The sequence below is a fragment of the Penicillium hordei genome (genome assembly GCF_028827395.1).
Source record: "Penicillium hordei strain IBT 12815 chromosome Unknown utg000005l_segment0_segment0, whole genome shotgun sequence".
Classification (NCBI taxonomy): domain Eukaryota; kingdom Fungi; phylum Ascomycota; class Eurotiomycetes; order Eurotiales; family Aspergillaceae; genus Penicillium; species Penicillium hordei.
This window is the reverse complement of record NW_026623146.1, coordinates 4,523,709-4,549,123: the sequence shown is the minus strand read 5'-3', so window position 1 is coordinate 4,549,123 and position 25,415 is coordinate 4,523,709. Positions and strand designations below refer to the sequence as shown.

At 47.6% G+C, this 25,415-nt stretch overlaps 10 protein-coding genes across 10 annotated transcripts; 5 read left to right on the top strand and 5 right to left on the bottom strand.

Moving 5' to 3' along the window:
* Positions 1–36: 36 nt before the first annotated feature.
* N7537_010524 (uncharacterized protein) lies at positions 37–775 on the top strand (the record flags this gene model as incomplete). The annotated part of the gene is made up of 2 exons (XM_056901578.1): positions 37–83; positions 316–775. 2 exons carry the CDS (start codon positions 37–39, stop codon positions 773–775), a joined length of 507 nt encoding a protein of 168 aa, XP_056750246.1.
* A 2,148-nt stretch (positions 776–2,923) lies between these two features.
* Positions 2,924–3,506, bottom strand: N7537_010523 (uncharacterized protein; the record flags this gene model as incomplete). The annotated part of the gene is made up of 2 exons (XM_056901577.1): positions 2,924–3,427; positions 3,483–3,506. The coding sequence occupies 2 exons, from the start codon at positions 3,504–3,506 to the stop codon at positions 2,924–2,926; spliced, it is 528 nt and encodes a 175-aa protein (XP_056750245.1).
* Positions 3,507–5,239: 1,733 nt separating this feature from the next.
* Positions 5,240–5,845, bottom strand: N7537_010522 (uncharacterized protein; the record flags this gene model as incomplete). Its single annotated transcript, XM_056901576.1, has 2 exons — positions 5,240–5,788; positions 5,843–5,845. The coding sequence occupies 2 exons, from the start codon at positions 5,843–5,845 to the stop codon at positions 5,240–5,242; spliced, it is 552 nt and encodes a 183-aa protein (XP_056750244.1).
* A 597-nt stretch (positions 5,846–6,442) lies between these two features.
* N7537_010521 (uncharacterized protein) lies at positions 6,443–6,881 on the top strand (the record flags this gene model as incomplete). The annotated part of the gene is made up of 2 exons (XM_056901575.1): positions 6,443–6,556; positions 6,666–6,881. The coding sequence occupies 2 exons, from the start codon at positions 6,443–6,445 to the stop codon at positions 6,879–6,881; spliced, it is 330 nt and encodes a 109-aa protein (XP_056750243.1).
* A 926-nt stretch (positions 6,882–7,807) lies between these two features.
* Positions 7,808–8,479, bottom strand: N7537_010520 (uncharacterized protein; the record flags this gene model as incomplete). Its single annotated transcript, XM_056901574.1, has 2 exons — positions 7,808–8,043; positions 8,365–8,479. The coding sequence occupies 2 exons, from the start codon at positions 8,477–8,479 to the stop codon at positions 7,808–7,810; spliced, it is 351 nt and encodes a 116-aa protein (XP_056750242.1).
* Positions 8,480–9,156: 677 nt separating this feature from the next.
* Positions 9,157–10,074, top strand: N7537_010519 (uncharacterized protein; the record flags this gene model as incomplete). The annotated part of the gene is made up of 2 exons (XM_056901573.1): positions 9,157–9,557; positions 9,627–10,074. The coding sequence occupies 2 exons, from the start codon at positions 9,157–9,159 to the stop codon at positions 10,072–10,074; spliced, it is 849 nt and encodes a 282-aa protein (XP_056750241.1).
* Positions 10,075–13,352: 3,278 nt separating this feature from the next.
* Positions 13,353–15,828, bottom strand: N7537_010518 (endonuclease/exonuclease/phosphatase family protein; the record flags this gene model as incomplete). The annotated part of the gene is made up of 5 exons (XM_056901572.1): positions 13,353–13,864; positions 13,960–14,419; positions 14,493–14,595; positions 14,642–14,940; positions 15,022–15,828. 5 exons carry the CDS (start codon positions 15,826–15,828, stop codon positions 13,353–13,355), a joined length of 2,181 nt encoding a protein of 726 aa, XP_056750240.1.
* Positions 15,829–16,893: 1,065 nt separating this feature from the next.
* On the top strand, positions 16,894–19,350 carry N7537_010517 (uncharacterized protein; the record flags this gene model as incomplete). Its single annotated transcript, XM_056901571.1, has 6 exons — positions 16,894–17,256; positions 17,312–17,833; positions 17,883–18,115; positions 18,709–18,986; positions 19,047–19,240; positions 19,339–19,350. The coding sequence occupies 6 exons, from the start codon at positions 16,894–16,896 to the stop codon at positions 19,348–19,350; spliced, it is 1,602 nt and encodes a 533-aa protein (XP_056750239.1).
* A 92-nt stretch (positions 19,351–19,442) lies between these two features.
* N7537_010516 (uncharacterized protein) lies at positions 19,443–21,273 on the top strand (the record flags this gene model as incomplete). Its single annotated transcript, XM_056901570.1, has 8 exons — positions 19,443–19,654; positions 19,740–20,117; positions 20,163–20,318; positions 20,372–20,383; positions 20,432–20,637; positions 20,687–20,977; positions 21,025–21,189; positions 21,242–21,273. 8 exons carry the CDS (start codon positions 19,443–19,445, stop codon positions 21,271–21,273), a joined length of 1,452 nt encoding a protein of 483 aa, XP_056750238.1.
* Positions 21,274–24,073: 2,800 nt separating this feature from the next.
* N7537_010515 (uncharacterized protein) lies at positions 24,074–24,982 on the bottom strand (the record flags this gene model as incomplete). Its single annotated transcript, XM_056901569.1, has 1 exon — positions 24,074–24,982. One exon carries the CDS (start codon positions 24,980–24,982, stop codon positions 24,074–24,076), a length of 909 nt encoding a protein of 302 aa, XP_056750237.1.
* Between the last annotated feature and the right edge of the window lie 433 nt (positions 24,983–25,415).

The following is a 25,415-nucleotide window of genomic DNA, read 5'->3' as shown; positions in this document are numbered from 1 at the left end:
TCTTTGCTGCGAAGGCTTTGCTGCGACATGATCAAGATGTCTAATCACCTCAACAAAACAATGCAGATGAGCTCTCTTTCATAGTTTGATTGTGATATTGATAACCGAGGACATGTACTGCACAAATTCTGCCCCGGCTTGAAGAGAGATTTCCTTTAGCAGTAGGTAGGCCTGACATTGGTTTGTAGCAGAAGTGAACTAGTAAGGTCCGAATGTGAAAATAGAGCGTCAACAACGGGTGTCCATAGTTCATACCCCATATTCTGATCCATATCCTAATTGGACCGACGAATATCTCGAAATTGCAATTAATAGTGCGGCAACTACAAAGTTTTTCGACACGGAAACTGCAGGGCACGAGCAGAAGAAGTGGGAGAAGTGGATGGAGTGGAAGGGGTGGATGGAGTGGATGGAGTGGATGGAGTGGATGGAGTGGATGGAGTGGATGGAGTGGAAGGGGTGGATGGAGTGGATGGAGTGGATGGAGTGGATGGAGTGGATGGAGTGGATGGAGTGGATGGAGTGGATGGAGTGGATGGAGTGGATGGAGTGGATGGAGTGGATGGAGTGGATGGAGTGGATGGAGTGGATGGAGTGGATGGAGTGGATGGAGTGGATAGGCCGTCATCGTGGCTGTGAATCATCACATTATGGCCTGCTTCTGATTTTCCTGGCTCCATGCTCTGGAATTACACACCGTGCGGTTGATGCACATCATGACGTGTCACATGCAATCGATGCAACTAGGATAAGTCAAGCAAATTGCACTTTGTAAAGGTCAATCTGGTGGCAATGAACCTGAGACTGGAGGATCAGCTTTGACCTGTTCTTGATTTGTGTCCATGTAGCCAAACAAAAATTATATAGCTAATGACAATATTGACCAGCACTAGTCCGATCTATTCAATCACAATCGCGCAAGGATCGCCAATATGGCAGTATAATCTTTAAAGTCTAGACTTTCTACGTATCAGCTAATCCTATCTCGAAATTTTGATTGACCTCCAAGAAACAAATTCTTCTGAAAGTCTGACCCCATACCACAAACAAGATGGTGCAACCAGCCCCTGAAGGACGATCGTAGCTAATGATGAGAACAGCGATAGTGCGTAGTGTATGTGACATTGGTACGAATGGTATATAATCTTGCATATCTTTACGGTCTCGGGGTCGCATATCCTTCAATTCAGTGCCGTGTTTTTTCCCCACGCAGTTCTATATCTTTGCATCTTAATACCTAGAGACTTGTGCGAAATATGGGTATATCAAATACCTTCTGGTCTCGTTTTATCGAACTCTTTGGATGCTGCAGGGCGAGGAAACAGTCACAGGAAGGCCTTCAAGGTTTGGATGCGTTTTTGATAAGTTAGACTGCAACATAATAACCGTTGATCCAGAAGTGGCGTATCAGTGTTTGGCACCGCATCGTGGAACTTCCGTCAAATTGATCTCTGCAGAAGAACTGGACGAGCTTGCAGTGAGTGTCCCGGAACTGTTGCATTCAGTCATCTTCCAATCCATGGCTCTAACGTATAGTAAATAGAAACAACCATCTAGTTGGGACTTCAATGTCGGTAATCTGCGCATACGCATACTTGAACAACTGGTAGATAGCAGAAGTACCAATATTTACCATATGCAGCGCGAAATCAGGAAAACGGAGGAGATCCCGGGCACAAAGGATCTGATACAGGTGTTGTGGTTTGAGCACTACTGGGCCTCACATACAGAGCTAATTAAATCTTCGATTGGACGTAGTCTCCTGCAAGCCGAGGCCTCCAAAGGAGTTAGCGAGCCCTTGCTTGTAGATCACGCTTTCGATTATTCCTGATTCGCCCAGCTTCTCCATACCCTAGATAGTGCCATCATGCAGACAATCTGAATTATATGGCCGATGAATCAGAGCGGCTGTAAATAGATCCTGTGGTGGTAGGATAATTAAGCCAAGGGCCACGTCGGTCGAGGTTGAAGGCTTTGGTATTATAATCTTGATTAAATTCTACTTGCGTCCCCACCGCTATTTCTATCCAGCAATTGCATCTAGTAGACTTTGGATCTGTGGAAATGCGTTGGCAAGCCGATCCTCACCTATAAAGTCTGAGACTTCGTCGAACTGACAGCCTTCTGTTTCCTGTTCGGAACAAACTAGCTTCATTTATTAGCTTCTATTCACTTTGCTTCATGATGTCTGACGTGGAAAGGCGGCTCGCAATCTTGATGCAAGCTCTGGTAAAAACGGGCTTGGAATATATTTGTCCGCGATGTTTTAAGCTCTTTTCAGATTCAAATGCTTGCTACAGTCATTGTCGAAAGGAAGGGGATGAAGGGGATGATATCCACGGAGGTCTTGGTCTGATCACGAAGAAAGACTTTCCGGAATTCCTCCGATGCTACCGGGTTGCTATCGGGTTTCAGATAAAAGAAAGTGTTCTTCCCTTGGGAGAGGGCCCAGGACGCCGCTCATACGACAAATGTTTCTCTGTTGAGTTTGTACTTGACAATTGTGGTGAGTCTTTTCACCAAACGCAAGCCCTATGTGTTGAGACTGACGATAAGACAGTCGCAAAAAGAGAATTAATCGACGCAATGCGGTTGGCCGTGATTAAGATCTAAATCAACACCCCACTGAGTGAGATAAAGTCATGGTAGTGTGTTGCAGGAAACTGGTCGACCGACGGCAAACTAACATCGCAATCAAGGTACTGACAGAAAGCTTTCAATTTGACCCGCTCATCCAACGGCAATCTTTGACAGGGGGGGATCAGGAGAAGAGCAAAGGAAATGGAAGTGGCAAAAAGCCAGTTAAAAGCGTGGTATAAGATTCAATGATTGAAGTTGGATTGGACAGGCAATTGTATATATACCTGTCTTTATTATTTCCCATTGACTAGTATGATGCGGATAGGCCAACAGATGGTCAAAACTAGGTATACAAGACCCCGTCGTCTATGATCACGTGCTGTTCTGATAGCCCTAATAGTCCCCTCAATCTTTCCTTGAAGTTTGCCAACGTGTCCGGTTCACACATTTTCGTGTAGCTGAGGTAAATAGATTGGCACACTGTGTCAAATTGCTCGTCAGGGTTGGCGAAGAATTGAAGAAGCCTCTGGGGTAGAGGCACCATTTTCGAGCTAAAATGCCAGGCGAGGAGGGAAAGCATAGCCAAATCACGAACAGCGAGTTCACCTGCCATACGGTGGGCATAGTTCCTCAGCAGTCTGTTCTTGGCCAAGGCTCTGCGTTTTCCCCAGGGCAAGTAGCGATACTTTCTGAGTGCCTGACAAGAGGATATCAAGAATGTGGTCCTGTCATTGAGCTTGTGCTGTCGTTTGATTGCGCGCTTGAGGTGTTTCGAGCCCAGAAACCACACTTGTTGAACAATTAAAGTCGTTTCGGCGGCTCGGAAACTGGCCCTTGGGAAAGGAAACTTCATAGTTTAGCATATCACTGCACTGCAGATAATCCAGAATTGATTGTCTTACATAGAAGTCTTCAACTAGCGACATGATAGCAGGTGCTCGGGATACCGTTGGAATACTGGAGCATGGTTCCGGTGTAAGATGGGCTGGTCCAGTATTTGTGTTATGCTCGAGATGCTCCCGGGTCCCTTGATCCAGAATCCGGACGAATAAGAAAAGGTTATTTCCTGGATGCGACATTGGTCTTCTAATAGTAGTATCGCCATACCACAGACGCTAACAGGAGGCTGTCCCGACCTATTAAAAGCAAGTATTTTGGCCCACTCCCAAATACGGATCCTTTCTAAAAGTTGAAATTTCCATTTTACTGAAAAGTAATGTAAACTTAGCGCCATTGCGCAGCCGGAATACTTCTAGCCCTTCATAACATGTGTTATCTGCGTTCGCCTGGAGCGGATCGATGCTAGTTCAGGGCCACTGTGGAGACCAATTACATGCACCTTTCATTGGATAACTGACTGAGTGCCCGAGAACTCACAATGGCTGCATGCCGATCTCACTTATAGGGATAATCTCCATTGAATTTTTTTTGCGCCATTTCGAATTACCAAGAAATGACCTTTCGTACTTAGTCCCTGCATGTGGGGGCTCTCGGAGTGCCCGAGTGCATTGCTCATTGCTTAGAAAGGATGTTTTATTTGTGCCAGGGCATTCCCCAAACTCCAGCTCTTCAACTCCCTCGTACAGCACCGTCCATTGCATACATTGCATCCCTTTCAGTCACCCGCAATGGACTTTCGACCACTCTTCCAACATTTTTCTCATAGTGAGTAAACTTATCATCCGGACAACTTCGATACTGATAGGCCTGAAGTCATAGTCTTGAATGACCCAAGAGGGCATTCTATGACACCTTGCCCCAGTATCCTGGCAGCATGTAGAGAGAGATATGGTCAGCTTGAAACCGACGCAATCTCACCTGCCTACATTTACCTGGTCATGATCGAAAATTCGACATACTATACAATGAACGGCGAATTGGGTCAGCTTTTTCGGCGATTATTGTATGATCATCTTCAAGAAGAGTGGCTCAAAGAAACTGATATGGGTCGTTTCATTCATGTTACTCTAGCGGTCAAAAGAGAAGTGCTTATTCGGTGTGATGTATTCTATGACATGCGCGGCTATACCTCAGTAGCCGGGAATGTGGAGGGGACTGTCCTCGCCGAAAGAGCCATTCTGGAGACGTTTCAGCCTATCTTCGACTCTGATCTGGCTATCGGAGCGTGGGTGATTGAGTTCTCTTTTTCCGACTTCCGGCCGAGAGTCTCTCGGATAGGTTCACTTGAGGATTTGTGTTCGATATTTCGCCCTCTATGTTAAATTTTGTCCTCGATTGACAGGACATTTAAGAATTGATATACATGGGTTTGAGCGTGCTCACAGCATAGATGCGAGCTTTTGTATAGAGGCATGATCTTTTTATTAGCTGCATGCTTGAAGTTCTGGAGACAGCTAAAATAGCACACCTACACCACCCATGTGTACTTGCTTTCTCCATTTGTCAGTGTCAGTAGATGAGTTAACATTCTAATGTCTTTATGATCAGAGATAGGTATGAATTAAGCCTTGGTTATGTATTAGCAGTGATCCTAATGCATGTTTTTGTTCGGATTGGGCAAGGTCAAGTAATGGAGAAGGAGAATGGAGAATGACATTATTGAGGTAACAGGGTGACATTTGCTATCGTGGCTAACGTAGAGCAGTATTAGGTGTATATTCATACTAGTAAGAACGAAAAGAAACACTCCATTGAGCAGCTATTGACAGGTTGCTGCAACGATGATAACATAATCCGACGAGTTAAATAAACACGACCATTTCCCCTTAAACACATAATGTTCCACAAGCCCTAGTAGCCTGATAAACCTTCTCTTGAAGCTCTTTACAGACTCCGGTTCGGCCATTGTCGTGTATCGGCGATGGATATCAGTGCAAACATCTTCGAAGATTTTCGAAGGCTCGTCGAAGAATCGAAGAAGCTGACGGGGAAGAGGCACACTAAATTCTGCATTGAAATGCCAGGTGAGAAGTGCGAATATTTTCAGAGAGTCGTCGGCGAGGTCTTCCACCATGGCTTGCACAAGCCGATTCAAAATGCTGTTCTGGGCTAAACGTTTCCGTCCCTCCCTGTATCCATTCTTCCTGAGATGCTGGCAGGCCACCACTAGCGATGCAATCTCAGGATCGAGTTTGTGTTGCCGTTCAGCTGCGTTTGCCAGGTCCGGGGTACCCAGCGACCAGATTTGCAACGCTTTTAATGATGTTTGGGCTGATATCTTGAGGTCGGCTTCGGAAATCTGTATAATCTATATTAATAATCAATCTTAGTACGGGAACAGAACGAAGGCATTTGCCCTTACCATAGTTTCCGTGATAAAGGCAGACGGTGGAGGACTGGGCAGGTGTATGCACAATCGAAGGGACAAACCACTTGCATGGGGATCTCCCATGTATATTAGGGTTTTGGAGTGGGTGTGATATACCTCGGCGCACGGACGCGAATATTACAATACCTTTCAATTAAATGGTAATTTTCATTTTTTGACTGCGCTTGTATTGAGACGGACGTGCCCTACTTAGTAGTTCATGAATGCTCCACACTCGACGTAGCGAAGTGTCCTAGCAGCCAATCCTACCCATTCCTTGTCTAAACATCCTTGTAATAACGCCCCTTGCCTTTTTTGCGGATTTTTACCAGCTACTCCCATGGGATTTACAAATTAATAAATGTCCCAGAACGAGCTAGCCCTCAGTAGGCAAGCATCACAAGTTTCCCCGCCCAACACCGCGGAGCATGAAAGGCTCTCATAAGCAAGGGAGCGGGGGTTCCCCTTTACATCGTATATAACCCCCCATCGCCGCTGCGTCCTCGATCTTCGGCCAGGTAAGACCGAATCTCTATATTCCCAGTTGCCTCGGAATCATCTCAACTTCAATTCTTTGGACCATGGCGATTAACAATGGCCACTGGCTTCCCTGCCTGGATCCACAACCTTTCAACTCCCTTGCCCCTGGACCAAGTCCCCCGTCATATCCGCTTAGTAGGAGTATCATTAAACATCCCTTCGGGACAGGTATGTCCAGCACTGTCTGGGTCCAAGTTCCTCAAACCCAAGTTACAAGGATATAAATGATGCTAATTTGCAATAAGGAAGGGGCATGGCTGATCAATCTTATGTTCAGGCCAACTGCTTTGAACCACAGCCAGCCTCGCCCCAGGCGGAAGCACATGTCGGTTTTCATTCTCATGGCAAAGCAATAATTTCCCAGAACATAGACGAATACGCCCTCATCAACCATACCATTGGGTTCCATGGCCAGAAAGCATTTAGCAATATGCAGAAGTCATACAAGAGGGTGGCCATACCAAGCCAAGCTGTGCACCAGAGCTTGAAGTGAGGAAATATTATTATTTTCCGTGATGAATATTTATGCTGATACATGAGTTTGTGTAGGACACAAAACCATAATGGTCCCAACAGTTGTGTGCGCCTTCAATTCAGCAGCCTCCCCGCGAACGACAATACGGCGCGAGGGCTTTTATCAACTAAGAGCCCGCTGCCTTCTACTCATTGCAAAAGAATCTTTCCCGTTGAGCCTGACTTCTCATTGATTGACCAATTTGTGGCTAGAAACAATCCAGCCCTGGAAAACATACTGTCAAATCTCAAGCGTTGCGACGCAGCTCTCCTGGAGAGCTTCTATCGATCTGCCTTCGAAGGGTTGGACCCGGACACATGTGAAGCTATTTTGCATCTATGGATGAGAGCTTTGAGCCCAAAGGCCTTGGTTGGGATCCAACACACATATTCGAGGGAACTGACGTATCCTGGTTTGTGCTTCCAAAAACCCATTACCCTTACCCGGACTGACCATTGAAGATACACGAGAGGTTCTCTGTCATATATTGCGCGGATGCCCTGGAGAGGAAATCCCTTTTAAACGGCTTCTGGAGACACTACGCTTGGTTAGTATCGAAGGCAAGAGAAGAGTGGACGTTGAAACGCGTTTACTCCTGCGTGAGATTGAAGTTTGGAGAGAGTTATACCAGTAACCATTTTACGGCGCTCGCTTGATAGTTACGTTTTACTGAGAGCTCCTGTATATTTGTATCTCACCATGTATAGCTGAATGGGTGCTACCTATCAGTGACGGTTTTGACAAAATGAAACGTGGCCGTATACATTAAGATTATATTCAGAAATATGTAGTTTCAAATGTTGACGAGGATATTGGCGCAATTCCACCATTCTGTTATATGCCTGGGGATATTATAAAGTAGACCAAAGCAAGACAAAAACAGCTACGTGTATTTTTGTTGTCCATTAACCATACTCTCTCCTTCCACAGAAATCTCTCAAGAATGTATTTTTATCCATATCACCATTGACCAAAAATGGTCGACCACTTCCGTAATCACGGTAGACCACGGTTTCGCTCGTAGGACCTGCACTTCCGACGAGCAACATGCTTGTTTCGCCAAATGTGCAGTCTTTAAAGGTATACGTCGCCTGGGGCTTGCGATCGACAGCCTTTCTCTTTCCGCGACAGCCGATGGTGTCTGGTGCAAGTCAATATCCAAGTCACATATATAGGATGCGCGTCATGGGTACCTGGGTGTCTCAATTCGTCGGAACTGGAAAGCAGATGGGGTTTCGTGCTGTGAGAGCTGCGGGTCACGCGTAATGTATTAGCCACAGGTTATTTGGAGATGGAAGGGCTCTCGCTGGGACCTTATGGCCAGACGTACCTGGCTCCCAACATTCCCCTTGATGTCGACATTGGCTTAGGGTTGACCTGGAATGGACCTTGTATATTGATTAGCAAAAGAATATGCAACAGTAGACTTCAGGAAGCAGTTCTAAGCACGAGGGTATCATACCGTAGCAAACTTCTCTGGATGTGACTGGATCCTTCACCATCGAGGCGTTGCCTGGATCGAGGTTGGCTTGTAATTTCGCATTCTGAGGCCCGCCTTCTAGCCATTTAATGGTCATCCTGAAAGTAGGTGAGACTGAATAGAGAAAAGTCAGAAGTGCTTAGGAAACAGGGCTCCTTGAACTGATCACTAGGCAAATGGGATGATGAAGAGAGGACAGAATGTGAGGGGGAATGTATCGGCTCACGGCCATGGGAAAATTTCCTCTAGTAATAATGCCTAGGTATGGCTTCATAATCTATGTGCTTAAAATTCGATAATAACGCTCCGTGGGTCCCTGTATGAAAGTGTCTACCATTCACAAACGTGCCATGCAGCTAGACTAGAAACAAATGCGGAACGACCTGTAAACCTGCTACGTGGGCCCGGGTAACGAGGTTCAACCATTGAGAAGACCTGCTCAACCGACAACTAGGTCAAGGTCCAGTCCAAGGCACTTAGGCCAGTCGCGTCTACCTCGGGCCACCTCTTTCAGACAAGGTCAAACTTTAGTTCTACGCTATCTCCGAATAGAAGTCCTCGCATAAGGCTAGCCCTCACTAATACAACGCCCCCAGAGCGAGAAAGCGCCAACCCCCACCGCTATTCTATTTTCCTCCCCGGCAATGAGCAACCATCATCTTTGTTCTTTCCCGCTATCAACACCCTGCATGCTGAGCATCCCTTGAAGCAGCCCTGTCACCGATATTCTTGAAGCTCGAGCGTCCATCAAAAGAAGCCTCACTCCTTATCAACATGAGCACACGAGATCTGTTCTCTTCTGAGCAAATGAGTCACACAAAATTACCGCAATATTCTTCGAGATATCCTATAGGAGTGGTCGACAGATGTGTTGAGACTGGCTCTGAAAACAATGACTTCGTCTACGAGCAACCTCCCCCAACACCACTTGCGCTCTCTTCATCTCCGACAACCATACCCCCCAAATATCGCGAGATCCAACCTCGTCTCAGCGGATGTGGCATCAATCCCAAAACGCCCGATGACACACTGCTATTGAAGCCTCCGAGGTGTCGAGGAGGTAAAACGCGCCAGAACCGCCAACGGCGGCCACAAGGAAGAAATAGGGAGCCAAAGCCAGTCCAACTCGAGGCGGATGCCAACATGGTCTCTTTTGCTAGAACCAGGAGCGAGAGGTTCGAATTGCCAAATCGTTTGATACCTCCACAAATCCTAAGGCTGACTCAAGGACCATAAAATTTCAGTTCCGTACCCGTCAGCCAATATGCGGATTCCGGCCAGTTCTCGAGCAGCCAGGAGCCTTCCGTCGTACCTTATCCATTCTCACCGTCGAACAACATTGCGGGCCCGGAAGTCCGATTGCCTTTTTCGCCTAACGGTGCTTCCGATGCTCTTTTCGCCGACCGACCAGCCTATCACCATAATGTGCACTGCTCTCTTGATCCGTCAGATATCCAGGTTTCATGGCCGAATCGTTTCTTTGAGCTAAGCCAGGATCGTGATCCCATGAGAGCAGCTTCCGTTCGATTCGCGGAGAATCTTGAAAGGATGCAAGTTCTGCAATCGTTGAGCATTGTGCAGGATTATATGGCGAAGCATCCTTCGGTCTTTGAAAGCCAAGCCCCTGAGATGGTCCAGAGATGGATGTTGGACATTGAAGGCGTTAAACTATCAGGGTATTTGTCCGAATGAACAAAAATGCGAATACATGCGTGTTCTTGACCTAGAGCTTTTATGTTCAGCCAGCAGGTGACAGGAATATACGTAAGATACCACCTTCGTGCGTTCATGAGTATGATAGATATTGATTTGTTGACTATATATCCTTGGTTCTTGGCATGCCTCCTCACATAGCAAACAACATGATCCAATATACTATCAGTTCTTTCGGAGATGACTTTGAGCTTTGAATTGGGAACCGGGTGTCTTCGAAGCTTCCCACATCCACGGGTACCGCAGATTATCCCCAGCCTTTTCCCCGTAAGCCCGGTCCTGACATTTCTTCGGGCCAGCTGGCGACTTTTTCTGTTGGATAAATCTTTGGAGCTTGCATTGAAGCCCTTGATAGCCGCGGCGTGGGCGACCTGTAAATTGACGATTGAAGCTCTCAAGGACATCCGGCCATTTATGTCTGAGAATGACGCGGTAGTACCAGATGAAGTACACTTCTTCTTCGTTGTATACTTTCCGAGAAGGACGGCGGTGGGAAGGGCTTTGGCTCTTGGTTGTTCCACGTTTGATAGGATTGGAAGAATGAGCATGTATATCTGAGAATGGCACCTGCTCTTGGTATTGCAAATTCAAACTCTCGGTATGGGCGCCGCAATCATGAACTGATGATGCCGATGGGTTGACTGCCATAAACAGAGCACTTCCAGGGTCCTGGGTCCCTTTATGTCAGCTAGGTGGTGGATGGTGGTGCCAGGACAGCGTCTGATGGTTCAAGAGCGAACTAATCTTCATCGGGTCACCTAGTGTTGATGGCTGTTGGGAGAATGACCCTTCGGTGGTCATGGCGATCTCCATGAGCAAGAACAACAGAAGGATTATAGAGTGAAAAGAACTGACGTCCTGTATTTAAATCTCATACTGCTGCAGCATCACCACAGTAAAGCTAGCGCTTATCTTTTATAGAAGCGTTTGGACCTAACCCCTGGAGCAAAGCTAAAAGCTTACCGACCAATGGGGTCCAGCCGCATGACACGTCTGAAATTTATAGCTCATGAATTATTCTTTTTGTAGCTTACCTGCTATTAAATACCAGAAGCTTGAAATACCGGTATGGAAGACAAAATGGTTTAGAACCAGACCCTGGACTAGCTGTAATGTTCGATTCAAACCAAGGAAGGTATAGAGGTCTTTGAGCAGACATGTGTCAACAACTCCCCCACTGCTAAGAATGTCTGGTTGCAGAAGAACTCATTCTGGAGCCGCCATGGAGAGAGGATCACGTATACCTCAATTCATTCAGCTGCTTAGCCAAAGCCTTGGGTACGAACCACGCTTTGCCTCTCTCCATATCGTATCAACTTGCTGGGGTTGTTCATAAGACGTAACTCTGGTTCGCGCCTCGAGACTTCGCAGATTGGAACTACTCCACCACCCTGTTCTCCGTCATTATGAGCTTGGACGCTGCTGGTACATGTGAGGACATTCAAAGGCGCATTTGCAGGACCGATCTGTACAAGATCGTAAATATGGCTTCTCCAAAAATTGCGGCTAGAGCTTACCACTCTAGGAGAAATTTCTGGGGCACATCGTGATAACAGAGTCGGGGGGAAGCATTATTATTGATGTAAATGAATAATGTAAGTTTAGTTTGCGAATTCCCCTGGCTTTACTAGGACTTCTTCCCGCTAATAGAGGGATCAGCGGGGACTCCCACAGCTTGCCGTCCAATTATGCGATCCTACGTAGGAAATTGCAATCGTAGGAAATTGCAATCGCACCAGCTTCTGCCGGGGCTAAGTAGGTCGTCACTATTGGTCTTAGGTACATAAAGGGCGTCTTTCCCCAGCCGATTGCATGCTCTGATATTTTACTGCCCTGAGCGTGGTCACTGTAATGACGAGAGGAAATTGTTTGTCGATAGAGCATGGCTTTGGGGCTCTTGGGCTGGTCGCCCTCATGTGCTGGGATGCTCTCAAGGCCCTCAATCATATCACACACAAGCAAAAGGTTGCTTGACCAATCAGAAACACTAGTTCCGTCCCCACTTCTACTAACATACACTGTCTTTCAGAAAGTCGGTATTTCCACCTTTTTGATTTTTTGTTTTAAAAAAATTGGAAAAAAATTGGAAAAAAGGATTAGAAAAAAAAAGATTTTTTTGCGCCAATGCGTAGCGGCGTCATACTCCATGAGTCGGGGATAGAATGGCAGTCATTTTTATCTTATTTGCTGAGCGCCTAAGGTCAAAACACCGCGCATCTCTATTGGATCATCATTCAGACGGACTGTCGGAGTTAGATATTCGACCATGTTAATAAGCATGATTGGAAATAGTTGCACTCTGTGTCATGTATATACGGAGCCATATTCCCTGGTATAAAGTAAATTCATCTGGACAGAAAAAAGCGCCACCAGAGATAAACCAAAATTTCGATTTTAAACCAACTATTGATTTGCACCAGAGAGGGGGGTGGAGAAGAGCAAGCCAAAATAAGGGCAGCCACTCCAAACGACGACCGTCTGTGGCGCCCGATCTGTCGGGGCACCGCCTGTGCGTCAAGGGTTAGTGTGAGGCAGACCAGGGGTCAAAACCAGGTTCAACCAAACTCGAGAATTTGCATAAACATTGTCAAACCACTCCTCGTTGTGCGCTCTGTCTTATTCCAGATGCGATTTCCTATTCCCAGTCTGCTCTCCCTGATTTTCGGGAGCAGTTTCTATTATCTCTTACTTTCACCCAACAGTGACTTCTTCCCCAATATTCTGGCTGATGCTACAGAGTCTGACCTTTACAGTTACGGATAGTGTTTGTCTCGCTGCTTCTCGCTTTGTTTACAATATCGACTAGTATTAGTCAATTCTCGGTAGAAGCTACACACTTTATCTTGGAGTTCTTCATGCTAAAACAGATAGCAAGATATTGCGGGAGTCGGTTGGGTTGTATGTCTACTCCGACAGACATCCATCATACGAGCAGGCCTGGACCAACCATCTCGTCATCTTTCACTTCATCTTCCGAATCCCTCTCGATGTCCAGTGGTGGAAATTCTAAGCGGTCTACTCGAAAACGGCGTGATTTGTCGTGGGGTGATATGCCCCAAGACACACCCTGGGACCTGACGGACCAACCGAGCAAGTGGACTCTAGACATGACCGATACCCCAATCCTGGATATAGACACATGGGTGCGACGGCCGGTTGAAGAGCGCCGGAAGGAGACAGAACAGAAAGGGAGGGTTCCACGGCCCATGAACTGCTTCATGCTGTACCGGTGGGCCAATACAGAAAGTATCAAAAGACTATCGCAACGGCGCAACCCTCGAGACATCTCCTCTATTGCGGGAAAAAGATGAAGAATGTTCTCGTCCAAGTTGGGCACAGGATTCCTGCCATTTTCGGCGAAGCTGGTTGGCCTTGTTTTGTTGAACCTTGAGGTCCGGGGTAAACCATCGCTTGGAATACGGAGTCGGTCGTACGTCAGGCGTATACCGATCTACGGCTGCGGTTGTTGTTTCTATGAGTTTCTGCACCATCTCGTCTAGTGCTGCTCGTGTTTTGATTTCTTTCCACGGACCGATTTGCCGCAACACCTCCTCGCCGATCTTGTTCCATTCCGCCCGGTCGTACGCTTTCCTTGCTTTGGTGGCGGGCTTACACTGAGCTTGGAGATTCCATTCCGAGTACGTGGCACGGTGGTCCGACCCGTAGTTGTCGTGGTAGAGATGGCATTTGATAAGTAGGTCTGGTCGGTTCGTCACCGTCTGGTCAATGGTGGAGTTCCTCCCGGGGTCATTCAGAGCCCAGTATGTCGCTGTCCCCCGGGGAGGCAGCTGCATAGACCATTGGCTTGGAAGAAGGTGATAAGGTCGCTAGCTTCTTCGATAAGTCGCGGTTGAATGTGGTTACCGCCCCAGGTTGGGTGATGGCGGTTAAAGTCTCCTGCGAGAACGATACTTGTGGGCCGTCGACCATCGCGTAGAGCAGCTGTGATCGTGTTTTGGATGGCGGTGAATGCTGGTTCTGGCGACGCACTATCTGACGTGCCCAGCGGGACAGATGGGATATAAACAGAAAAGAGGAGGAGTTGAGTGTCGGCTGTCCAGATTTTGACGGCGGCGATATCTGGGTGGTTGCAAAGAATCTGCCGGTGTGAAGACGTTGAGATTCGCTGGTTGACGTAGATTAGACTCCGGAATCGATCTGCGCCGGTCTCGGGGGTTGGTCGGTATAGCCGCCAGGCGCTGTGATTGACATGTGTTTGGTAGGTGGTGATCGAGGGCTCTTGGATCAGAAGTACATCCAAGTTTTGGGTTTGGTGGTCATTGATGAGTGCTTCCATCCTGGGTCCCGATTTCATGATGTTCAACTGTAGTATGCGCAGGTTCGTTTCTAACATTGATGGGGGTTGGACGTTGCGGGTGTAGCACACTGTCGGTCACCAGTTGGGTGTTCACCGCTACAATCCAGGCATTTGGCCCTGATCCCTGGAGGGCATCGTTGCCGCTCGTGTTGACCCGCACAATGTCCACAACGTGGTGTTTCCTTGCACGACCACGCTAGATGACCGAAACGTTGGCACCGGAAGCACCTCTTTTTCTTGATCTCGCGGCGTTCCACGCTACCGATATATCTTTGTCCAACAAGGAGACCATTGTTGAGGATGTATTCTGCTCCTTCTGCAGGGTCAAACCAGATACCAAGCGACGCGAACTTCCCCAGAACTTTATCTTTCCGCTTAAGCCATGCTAACTCTTCGATTTGGAAGCCTTGTTCGGCTAGGTCGTTTTCTTCCATAATTGTTTGAATGGCTTGAGAGTTCGCATTCTCTAGGTCGAAGTTTTCAGTCGGAGTGCGGTGCACTACGACGCCGAATCGCGGCTTGACCAGCTTTGTATTGTTTCATAGCTCATTCAGCCATTCAGTGTTGTTGCGGGCTGCTTCGGCCGACCCTGGGTCCTTGAAGCGAACTAAGTATCCCGTTTTAGTGGTGCCAATGCCGGCAACTTGTGCATCTTGAGTTGGAGGTGCGCTTAACAGCGCTGAACGGATATAGGTGTTAGCCGAGTCGGTAGAGAGGTATCGCCCGAAACTGTTCCCTTCTCTACTCTCATTATCTCTCGGATCTACCGATAATCTCTGTGTGCTAATGCGGACGCAGTTCCGGTCCTTTTCGGGTCGTTGGAGGCTTGGTTGCGGGTCACCGGTACCGCTGGCTGCTATCGCTGCCCAAGTTCTGGGCGGGTTTGGTTGTGGGCTGGTTTCGATTTGTGCTCTTAGAGCCCTGACTCCTTCATGGAGCCTGTCGTTCTGCTCTCGGAGGACGTTCTGGTCGTGCTTGACCTCTTCTAGGTCGGCTTTGGTGGATTCGATGAGCGTGGTTTGGCGATGGATGATATCCTTGAGGTTATCGATGAGCTTCCACACCTCTCTGGTGGTAATCCGGCCTGTGCCCTCGGCGGGTGTATAGGCTTCGCCATTTCTCGTTCTTTTCCCTATGACGATTGAAACTTCCCTTTTGGGAGAACACGCCAGTGCAGTTTTTCCAGTTACATCGGTACGTGCGGCGAAGTTTGCTAGAATGACAAGGATGATCACGTTAGCTTGGGAAATGCTAGCTTCTAGAGGAATAGCGTGTTTCGGTTTGGGTGCTCGGCCAGCGCTATAGATTCCATGTCCACTAATACCCAGTTGGGGAATTCCTTGCATAGAGGGAGCGGATGGTCCATTCGGTGTTACTCTATCTCCAGGGTGAGAATCGGCAACGAAAGGAGACATCGTGCGCTGCTCGGCTAGTTGGAACCCAGAGAGAGAGAATCAGGGTTCAACATCGAAACAAGGCTCATCGGATCAGTTAATCCGTTGGTAGACATATTTCTCTGCCGGGATGGTGTAAGAGGAAGAGAAAAACGAGTGACTTCTTGAGCAATGATTCAACTTATATAAGGGCATCCGTAACGGTAGTACAAATTGGACTAGCACCACTGCATAGTTTCGTCCTTCGCCCCTGAGTAAAATCTACTGCAAACGTAAGACCGCTGTTGCCGCTGCTGTTATTGCTAAGACATCATTCTGACAAAGCAAAAATAAGTCCTAGGAACAAAGCTAAGTAGAAGAAGAAGATATTGATGGCCAATGCGGGATTTGAGGGCTGCGATACTTTTATGCGTATTCCCAAAACGAACAGTGCTTGGGTTTGAGGGTGATGTATCTGGTATACTATTGGTCCGGCAGCGGCGCAGAGCGAGTCTATTGGATGGCCTGGGCCGCCCCACAAGGCATTGTGACATCCTCTATTGAAAGGATATTTCACAAAACAAGGGGTGCCGATCATGGCCGGTATGGAAAAACAAATACATGTACCTATGATTCTAGACCGATATCTATAGGACACGGACTCCCAGTGTTAATTACAAGTCCTCCAGAGATGCTCCGCATGGCTTAACCGGGATTCATCCGCCAAAGGATTGGGCCTTTTATGGATCCACCCGATCATGAACCTAGTACTTTGTGGCTGATGCACGTGCAAGGATTGATGCGAGCGATGCTCGCTTTCTTGCCGCGAAACAAATTGGCTGCGCACTAGTATATAACGATCGAGACCCAATTCTTGCTTAAAGCAGATCTACCATATGTACAGGATGCACGCCAACTGTGCGAAGAGTATGCTTTTTCCCTGGCAGCTTATCTCCTTCACCTTGTTGTTGACGGTATGTTAACCACCATTTGCTTTTAGTATTGTCAAACGCCTATTCGATTTCTTCGTTCTCGAGTGCGGCAACCACACAAGTTGCAGATTCCTCGGTCGAGTCAAAATGTTGGCGACAGCTTGAAGTTGGACAGATGGATCAAGAATCTATCCGTCGTCTCTGTCACTTCGGTCTTTACGACGAAGATTACGCCAAGGCGAAGGGACTTAAACCATTTTCTTCTCACGATGAAAGTGCTAGATTGTTGATGTGCTGGGATTGGGGCTTGTCTCAGTCACTTGCCGGACGCTCTGACACTATAGCTGCCAAGCTTGCAGAACAAAGTTCTCACAAATGCTCGCATATTCCTTTCACAGAGCTTGTTCGACGGGCCTATGGACTACCCTCGCCAGCGATTGAGGGTTTCCTTCAGGTATACGACTCTATCGAGTCGAAAATTTACAGCACCTTTACTCGAAACCTCCAGCATCTCGGGCTTTTGGTTGAATTGAAACAAGTAAGTCGACGAGTCTCTTAGCTTCTTTTCATATAATTCATCTGACAACATGTAGAGTTTGAAGGAAATAGATGCAGATCCATTTTTGTACGCTGCGATTAAGAAGGCTTTGCAACGCGTTGTGCTCCAAAGAAAGCCACACGTGCCATTAGTTGATGAAAACTTGGAGAATGGCACGCCGGAGCCAGACGAACGACTCCAATGGATCATCGAGCCACTGCAGCGACTGCTCCAGACCCCCGACACCGCTCGGAATATATTACAACAACTAGAGATCTTAGAGAAACGGTTCTACAAGCTCTACAGATCCCCTGAAGCCAGTTGGGGGCCATTCAATACCGATACATCATTCTTTGGACAAGTTCAATGGATTGACGTGTCCGAATTTGCCAACGCTTTGTCGAGGAAGGATCAAGTTTTCTTTTCGCAGTACATTGAGGATGCCCTCTGTGTAAAAAAGGACGATCATGCTCGGCGAATACTCAACACACGATGGAACGACCTCAGCCTTGCGGTTGAAGAGTGTATGGTTGCTAATGTTGATGATGTTCCTCGGAAAATTGATCATTTGGCCAAGGTAGTTCTGACGCTATGCCCCATTGATATATAATCTGACAGAACTACAGGAGCTCTATCGTGTTCGCAACTATTATTCTCTAACAGCCATCATCCAGGGCATCAAAGCAAGTGGCCTTCACACAGAAGCATTGGGAGACTTTGGCTACCTCATCTATTCAGAGAATAATTATGAGAGGTATCGGCGACGAGCCAACACTAGACCCGGAATGGACTTCTTTTATCCTGCACTCAGTGCCGCTGTCAGGGGAAATTTCACGCTCGCAGAGGGGGTGATTCGTCGGTTTGCGCGCTACAATGTTGAAGACTATCAACGCAATGTTGAGGGCTATCGTCATTCTTTTTTTTTTTTGTTACAGCTTGCTTCGGACGTTGAGTTATATTGCTTTTATTGTACTTTATTTGCGAGTCTACACTCTTTTTTTCCTACGTTGTTTTAAGTTGTTTTAAGGTCTCCTGGCAAGGAAGATTCCGATTTATTATTCCTGCTGGAAGCCCCCATGAGCTATTTATCCCTGCTCTGAAGTACTCGCCCATCTAATTTAAAGTTATTTTACACTATTTCGTCAAACTCATTGTCTTGTAACGAGGCAAAATCGCGACACAAACGTAAGAGCTGACATTAATGCGGAAAAGATAGACAAAGAACAACGGGGAATGAAAACTAGTTCCTAGCTTGGAAAGTGGAGCAGACATGCCCAAAAAGGGCAAGCCTATAGGCCTCCTCAAATGACAAGTGCTTCTGTGGCATTGAGTAGTCGCGGGAACAGCGCCTGTGCGTCAACCCATCTGTAGTCGTATCTCAACCATGCAGCCATTTCTTGATTCAGGGCTTATTAATTCTCACCTGCCACTGATCTCTGACTGGTATTAAAGGTGGGGCCAATACCCCGTCGTTCCTGTGTGGAAACCTTTCACGCTGGCCTACCGCTCAAATATGGAGACTAACAGTCCCCCATCAACTTCCACCATGCCTACGCCTCATCATCTCTACCGGGCCACCTCAGGGGGGGCCGACTCTCAATATGCGCCAAATACACATCTTTCTAACCCTTTTTTATACTCTCAACAGCCAGTCAACTTCACCGAACTCCCTCTGCGAAGCTACCAAAGGCCCGATCTAGTAGACCCCCTGGCTGACCAGCGCCAACAGCGTACGATGAGTCTTCCGTTTCGATTACAGAAAAACTGCTGACCCTTCGAGAATAACCTAGAAAATTGGACACTTCCCACCTCTTTCGAGCTACCCTTGAACCAGCGCGACCTCAGTGATAACACAAATATCAACGCTCTGTCTCCCACAAGTCTATATAATCAAAACTACGATCTCCGTCTGAAATTGTCCATTCCCTACCATGGAAACCAATTGGCGGATGATGAGAGGAATGGGACTCTAGTTGATGCCAAGGTGAGTCCTCGAGGAATACATATATCCGATAATAAGGCAGAAAACTCCGGTTCGAAACCTCCCACCAAAACTCTCTGAGGCTATTCTGACTACTACAGGGAATGCTGTGAGCCACAGCTCTAAAATATCAGGAGAATGCCCTTGTCTGCGATGTTCTCGAGCAGGTACAAGTTGCAATCCCTCAATCTCGTGGATGAATCAAATGGAGGCTTGCAATTTGAGCTCCAGCAGCAATTTCCGAGCCCAGCGTGTGCAGTCATACCTGGCCTCCGAATTTGACGGTGATTCGATTGCAGGAACCCTGGTCAGGTCTAAGCAAACCCCCACGGATGTCAGCGAGATTAATAGGAGACAATGCCGTGAGGATCCAGAGGCACACAGCGAGTGCTCGCAGGCCTTGAATCCAAGAGACAGGCAAGTCAGGATTAGAGAACTGAGTGAAATGTCATTCACTGCAGCCCTCCTTCATACATACCCGCTGACATATCCTTTCTTGCAGACCCCAGAAAGAATATTACATGCCTCAAACTATTCCTATTACCTCGGCTTCGGAATCTCAACCTCAATCCCCACCATTGGTCTCTAACCAAGAACAACATAGTAACCTCAAACCACTCCCATACCAGACCAGACCACCAGGACTGCAAACCCCCACCAATAAAGAACGGGCCACACACCCGCACGAACAACTCCTCAGCGCCCCCAATACAACGAACGAGGGAGATTCCTGCTCCGTGGATCAGTCCCGTATTTGTGACCATATGCCCTGTCCGATTATCGATGTAAACCCGACACACTTCGGACCCCGGGCGGACTTGAATGGTTTTCCTTTCTATATCGAGTGGCAACAATTCAGTTTTGTCGACGGAATATGGAAGTACGTGGCTTTGATTACCCCGTTTTGAACCCTGCTTATAGACAGATGGTATCCGGAACGCGTTGCGCTTGTTGAACTGGCAGAAAAAACACTTCATCGAAAATCCGGAGAGATTCACAGATTGCTGGAACAGCCCTGTGTAGCCAAACGCCTAACCGAAAACCCGACTGTTGGGTGGCCAAGGGTGGTTTTCCTCAACAAGTATGTCCTCAATCCATTGCTTTAGATATCCCCATTAACTGTGGCATCACCAGTGTTAACTGCGTGTGAGTCTGCATCCTCTAGAACGTTTGGCATTTATTGATAAGGCAAAGGGCGTTTTCGATAACAGGAGCAACAATTGGTCTTGATAAAACACCGGTTACACTTCAAGCCAATTTCTCGCAATTTATTCCTGATACCCTTCTAAATCTCAATCCATTTTCAACCACTACCTTGGGAGCGGCGTATTGCACCGAAAGCCTCGCAATTTCCGATCCAAATACTGCAGAGCCTATGGAAGGTAGGAAACGTGGAACTGGTATGTAGATCAGGCGTTCTCAGAAGCAATACTGATATCGTATCTTCAGAGCTACTCCGCAACGCCAAGGGGGAGCATGTCATTATAGCAAAGCAGGCCATACTGGCACTCTTTCGCGTAGTGCGCTCGCGAACACGAGGGCCCTCAACCCCTTCCCCCCGCACATTGAAAGAGCTTTATCAAGCTGGTTTCAACGGCCTCAATGCAAGGACGTGTCGAGACCTTCTATACAAGTGGGTGGCTATTTTGAGGGATGCTAAAAGATCGCTATATATAGAGAGACCAATCTGGTGGCCGGAGAACGTCAGATACGCGAGTCCTCGCGAGCTGTATGGCCCTGGTATGTGCGCGTGAAACCTGATTATTACACTCACTAACAACTCAAAGAGATCAAAGTAGTTCTCTTCCATCTATTCTACGGAGAATACGGTTATGCTCCCCTTAGGGAATTCTACACCGCCGGGAGAGGCATCAGGATGAAAGACATAGAACAAAAGACTCTATCATGGGCTTTCTGTATTCGGAGAGCTTTCAAGGGCAATATAATGTTACGTGGGTGCCCATCGGCTCTGGATTTTATGGAACACCAGCTGACAAGACGTAGGACTACCCGAGGGCACTACGGTCTCCCAATAAGCGCATTGAACATACCAACATGACATGAAGTCTCATGAGACACAGCACGGAACAAGCGGGTATATAGCTCGTTACAGATCAAATTGTCAAGGATTTGGACAACAGCACAATACTTGGATAGCAAAAATAGAGAGAACTGCAGATATAATCCTTTATTTATGGTCAACGCAGCTACTCTCGATTGTCGCACATGTTCTCCAAGAACCAAGCCTTATCCCAATCACCGCTGGCCAAGATAACTCGATCACTGTCCGGGTTCCGAATGACCATCCTAGCAGTTCCGCTGATTATCATGCTTGGGCAGCCATCAAACTTGCAATTCTTGGACCCGTGATTCACATGGGGTACCGGTGCTGCAGTCTTGCTGTTTTGATGACATTGAGGGGATTGACTGGATCGCGCTTTTCCGTCCTGTGTCTGCTAGTCACGCGGGGGCGGATAATCATAAGCAACACGAACTTGAATATGAATAGTTCCAACTGAGTTCTGCAGCCCTACTGGATGGGATATACCTGACTCATAAATTTGTTTCCTTCTTGCAAGTTTGATATTGGCTGTGTGGAAGCAGCTGCGAGAGGTGTGGGCTGAACCTCATAGAATTAGCATGTACTAATAAGACTCATCAGTACTCAGGCTTCTGGGTTAATACCGTAGCGCTTTGAGGCGTGTGCGATTTGATGCCCCCGTTCACCGATGTTGAATCAGGATTACATTGTGATTCTGCACCTTGAGGTACGTCTTCAAGCCAGGTAAGGGTCATTTGAAAGGCGTTCTTCTTGATGGAAGGCTAGATAGCGGCAAGTCGAGTGAATATACTGGAATAAAACTAACCTCAAGCCTATGACTTGGGAAATGAGACTTGAGAAGAAGTCCAAGAAGTCAGAATGTGAGGGGGAATGGATAGACGAGTCATCGCTCTGTGTGGCAAATTACCCCTAGTAAATTCAAGGTATTGTCACCCTGATATGCTTCGGAATTTTGGTAATATTACTCCATGGCCCTTCGGTTGGCATTTTCTACCATCCATGAACGTGCCATGCCGATTGTGGGCCTTAAAGAAGATATGATTCATTCAACCGACGGAGTAGATTGAAGGTGCCCACAATTGTCCTACCAATCTGCACGAACCACTCTGCTTCCCACCGCCAGCAAACATATTGTGTAGGAACGCGAAATACTTCAGTAGAGGTTAGACTCCTTGGTCCATGTTTCAAGGAGGGTCACTCACAACCATTATGCCAGCGTCCGAGCTGCAGCGCGTTCCTCAGCCTATGCAGGTCGCATTGCACACTCGGCTATAAGACGCCCCTAAGGTCCCTCAGTAGAAATCCATCATATACTTACAGGGGTTCGCGCATCCATTTGGATCAATTTACCTAGCTTAGAACCTCACGGCGAGAATGGATAATGCTTGTGGTATAATCAATGATTGTAATATTATTGCGTGTACATCAATTTCCTGCAGCCCTTTTCCATTGTTCCAGCCTTTCTCCACTCACAAATCGCGACACCATAGGAAAGCAAATATGATGCCGGATTTTGCGAATGAGGCTACTGCGGACATATTGTATATTAATGTACGTTACGTGCTTTGGCATGCAGAAAACGAAGAATATCAGTAGAGCGGCCGATTCGCGGTGTTGCTGTATCAAAGACCTCGAAAATCACTCGAAATCCAGCCCTTCGTGGTAGAGCGCTTAAGCGAAGCAGAGCCAGGAGACTGAGCCCAATTCGGCTCGCTCCCACCACCCAGCACACCTAGTCCAACCAAAGAAGACTAAGATATGATCAATCCGCACAAATCACCAAAGTATGTTCTTCGAAAGCCCAATATCACACTTCTTCCGCTGACACAAAACACTCCTTGGATACCAAACGCCATTTTGTTCCCGTGCTGACCTCAGTCCGCCTCCATCGCACCAGCCGCACCACCATCCCTGTTGAGCTCACTTCAAGTTTCTCCATCCCAAAACAACGCCATTGGCGTACAGCAAATGACACGAATGCTAGCCACTATCCTCTTGAAAACCAAGCGCAACTTGTCAGGGAGGGAGGGCTAGGTCTGAATCCATCGGCTGGGCCTCATTCCCTATGTGAAGGCCATCAGGTATGGCATAATACAGAACTAGGTACAGTAACTTGTGAAAAATGAATCCACCCAGTCAATATGACCAAGTGCTAACTCTACTTCTCACGTTTCTAGCCCATGCGCTCACGAACATCCTCGTTTTCCTACCTTCTGCCCACCGTTGTTGGAGCTTCCATTGGCTTCTGAGACAAGTTTGTCTCCATGGTCATCAGGATCTCAGTTTTGCGCGTTGCCCTTTGACACGCCTCCCATTTAAGTGATTCACGGCGTCACTTTAGCCCAAAGAGACCGAGCTACTTGATATATTCTGCAAACACGGTATGACTACCTCGTCTCCTGTTTTGCACAACCAGAGAAACTCGAAGGCATTCCGTGAGAGCATCGTTTTCTATTTGTTTGGTTGGAAGGCGATTGTCATGGTACAGACATTAAAAGAACGATTCTGACGCGAGCAAATATTAAGTACAACGAGGAACTTGCAAAGGTCTGTAGAAAGACATGATACCACCTCACCACAACCCACGAACCGATTGACCTCCTCCCGCTCGCCTCCGTTACCTCCAAATAGTGAAATTGGCATTTCCATTCTCGTGGGATATATATTGGGACTACCGCGGATGTTCGATGAAATCCATATCGTGGAAGCGGTATCTATGCGGCACCTTGAGCCCACGAGTTGATCGGCGAAAGAAGCGCTCCCACCGTCTTTATCTAACGATACATCGGCAACTGAGAAGATAGGTAGGTAGCCGATTCCGGATATGGTGTGGGGATGGGAACCTGACTTCTGGCGAAATCCATTGAGAAATATCTGGTAGGGTCGACATGCATAGCATCACCAAGTGTTGGATTGTAGTGGTTTGATGTGCCTGACGTGGGGATGGCTGATTGAGTACTCCATGAGTTGGCAAACCCGGAAGGATAAACAGGTTCGGGCGTCCATGGTGTGGCCACACCAGGCGATGGAAGCACTGGACTCAACATTTGTGTCATGCGTGGCGAAGGCATCGATGGCTCGTAAAGGCGGAGGATTTCTGCTTTGACAACCTCGCTTCTCTCAAATGGTAGCTCTCCAGTGCCATCCATATTCAATCCCACCAGCTCTATGGCGTTGGTCCGGTACATGAACGTATTGGCCGCTCGGAGGAATTCCTTTTGTAGGTTGTCCAGTTGAGCTTGCCTTTCACTCGAGTCCAATGCAGTATCAGCTGACTGAAGCTTCATATGGAGATCCACCAGAGCATCGATCGTCTCGGGCGTTAACTTGAATACCACCTCATTCTGCCAGACCATGTCAACATACACGACATATGCCTTGACATGAATTAGCGGAATATTGAGTCGGCCTTCTGCTAGCGGGCTCTCATCCTTCCGCTGCATGAGTCCGGGGGCATCAGTCAAAATCACCGAGCATAGCGTCCAGACCGCGTTTTCTGGTGACATTATCTCCACCAGACGGCGTTCTTGCTTTGTAATACTGCTCGGGCAAACCCTGGGCCGGCTCAATTGCCTCAGAGTGGCCATCAGCCACGGGACTTTGGCACCCAGCATCACAATGGAGGTTGTCCCGGCGCAAAGGCAGCGGCGGAAGACGGTAGTAATCTTTGGGGCATGATGCATGCGATGAAAATGAGTATTCTACGCATTTAGTCAATGGCGTCTTTTATAATGTAGCTCTGAAAAGAAGCACTATCACTAAGTTAAGATTAGCTCGCTTTTTCGGCCATGCTACCCCCTCAATATGTGGCGAATCATTGCACTATCTTTCAAGACAACAAATGTTTGACTTTTTGGAAGACTTGTATTGGCGCTAAGTGGGACGGTAATGCAGGGGTTGGTCTACGCTCTTCCTAAATTGAAGCCGGCGGTCATGGCGCGCCTAGAGCCACAAGCGTCTCGCGCGGGATTAATAAGAGAATTACCAAAGCTAGCGTAAAAGTGGTTAGAGTATGATAGGCAGGTCCCCGCTGCTTATGGAAAGAGGAGCGGCGTCTGTCTCCCGTGATCAGAAAAACAGGCTGGACTCGCCCAGCTTCCGCATTTACCTCCAGCT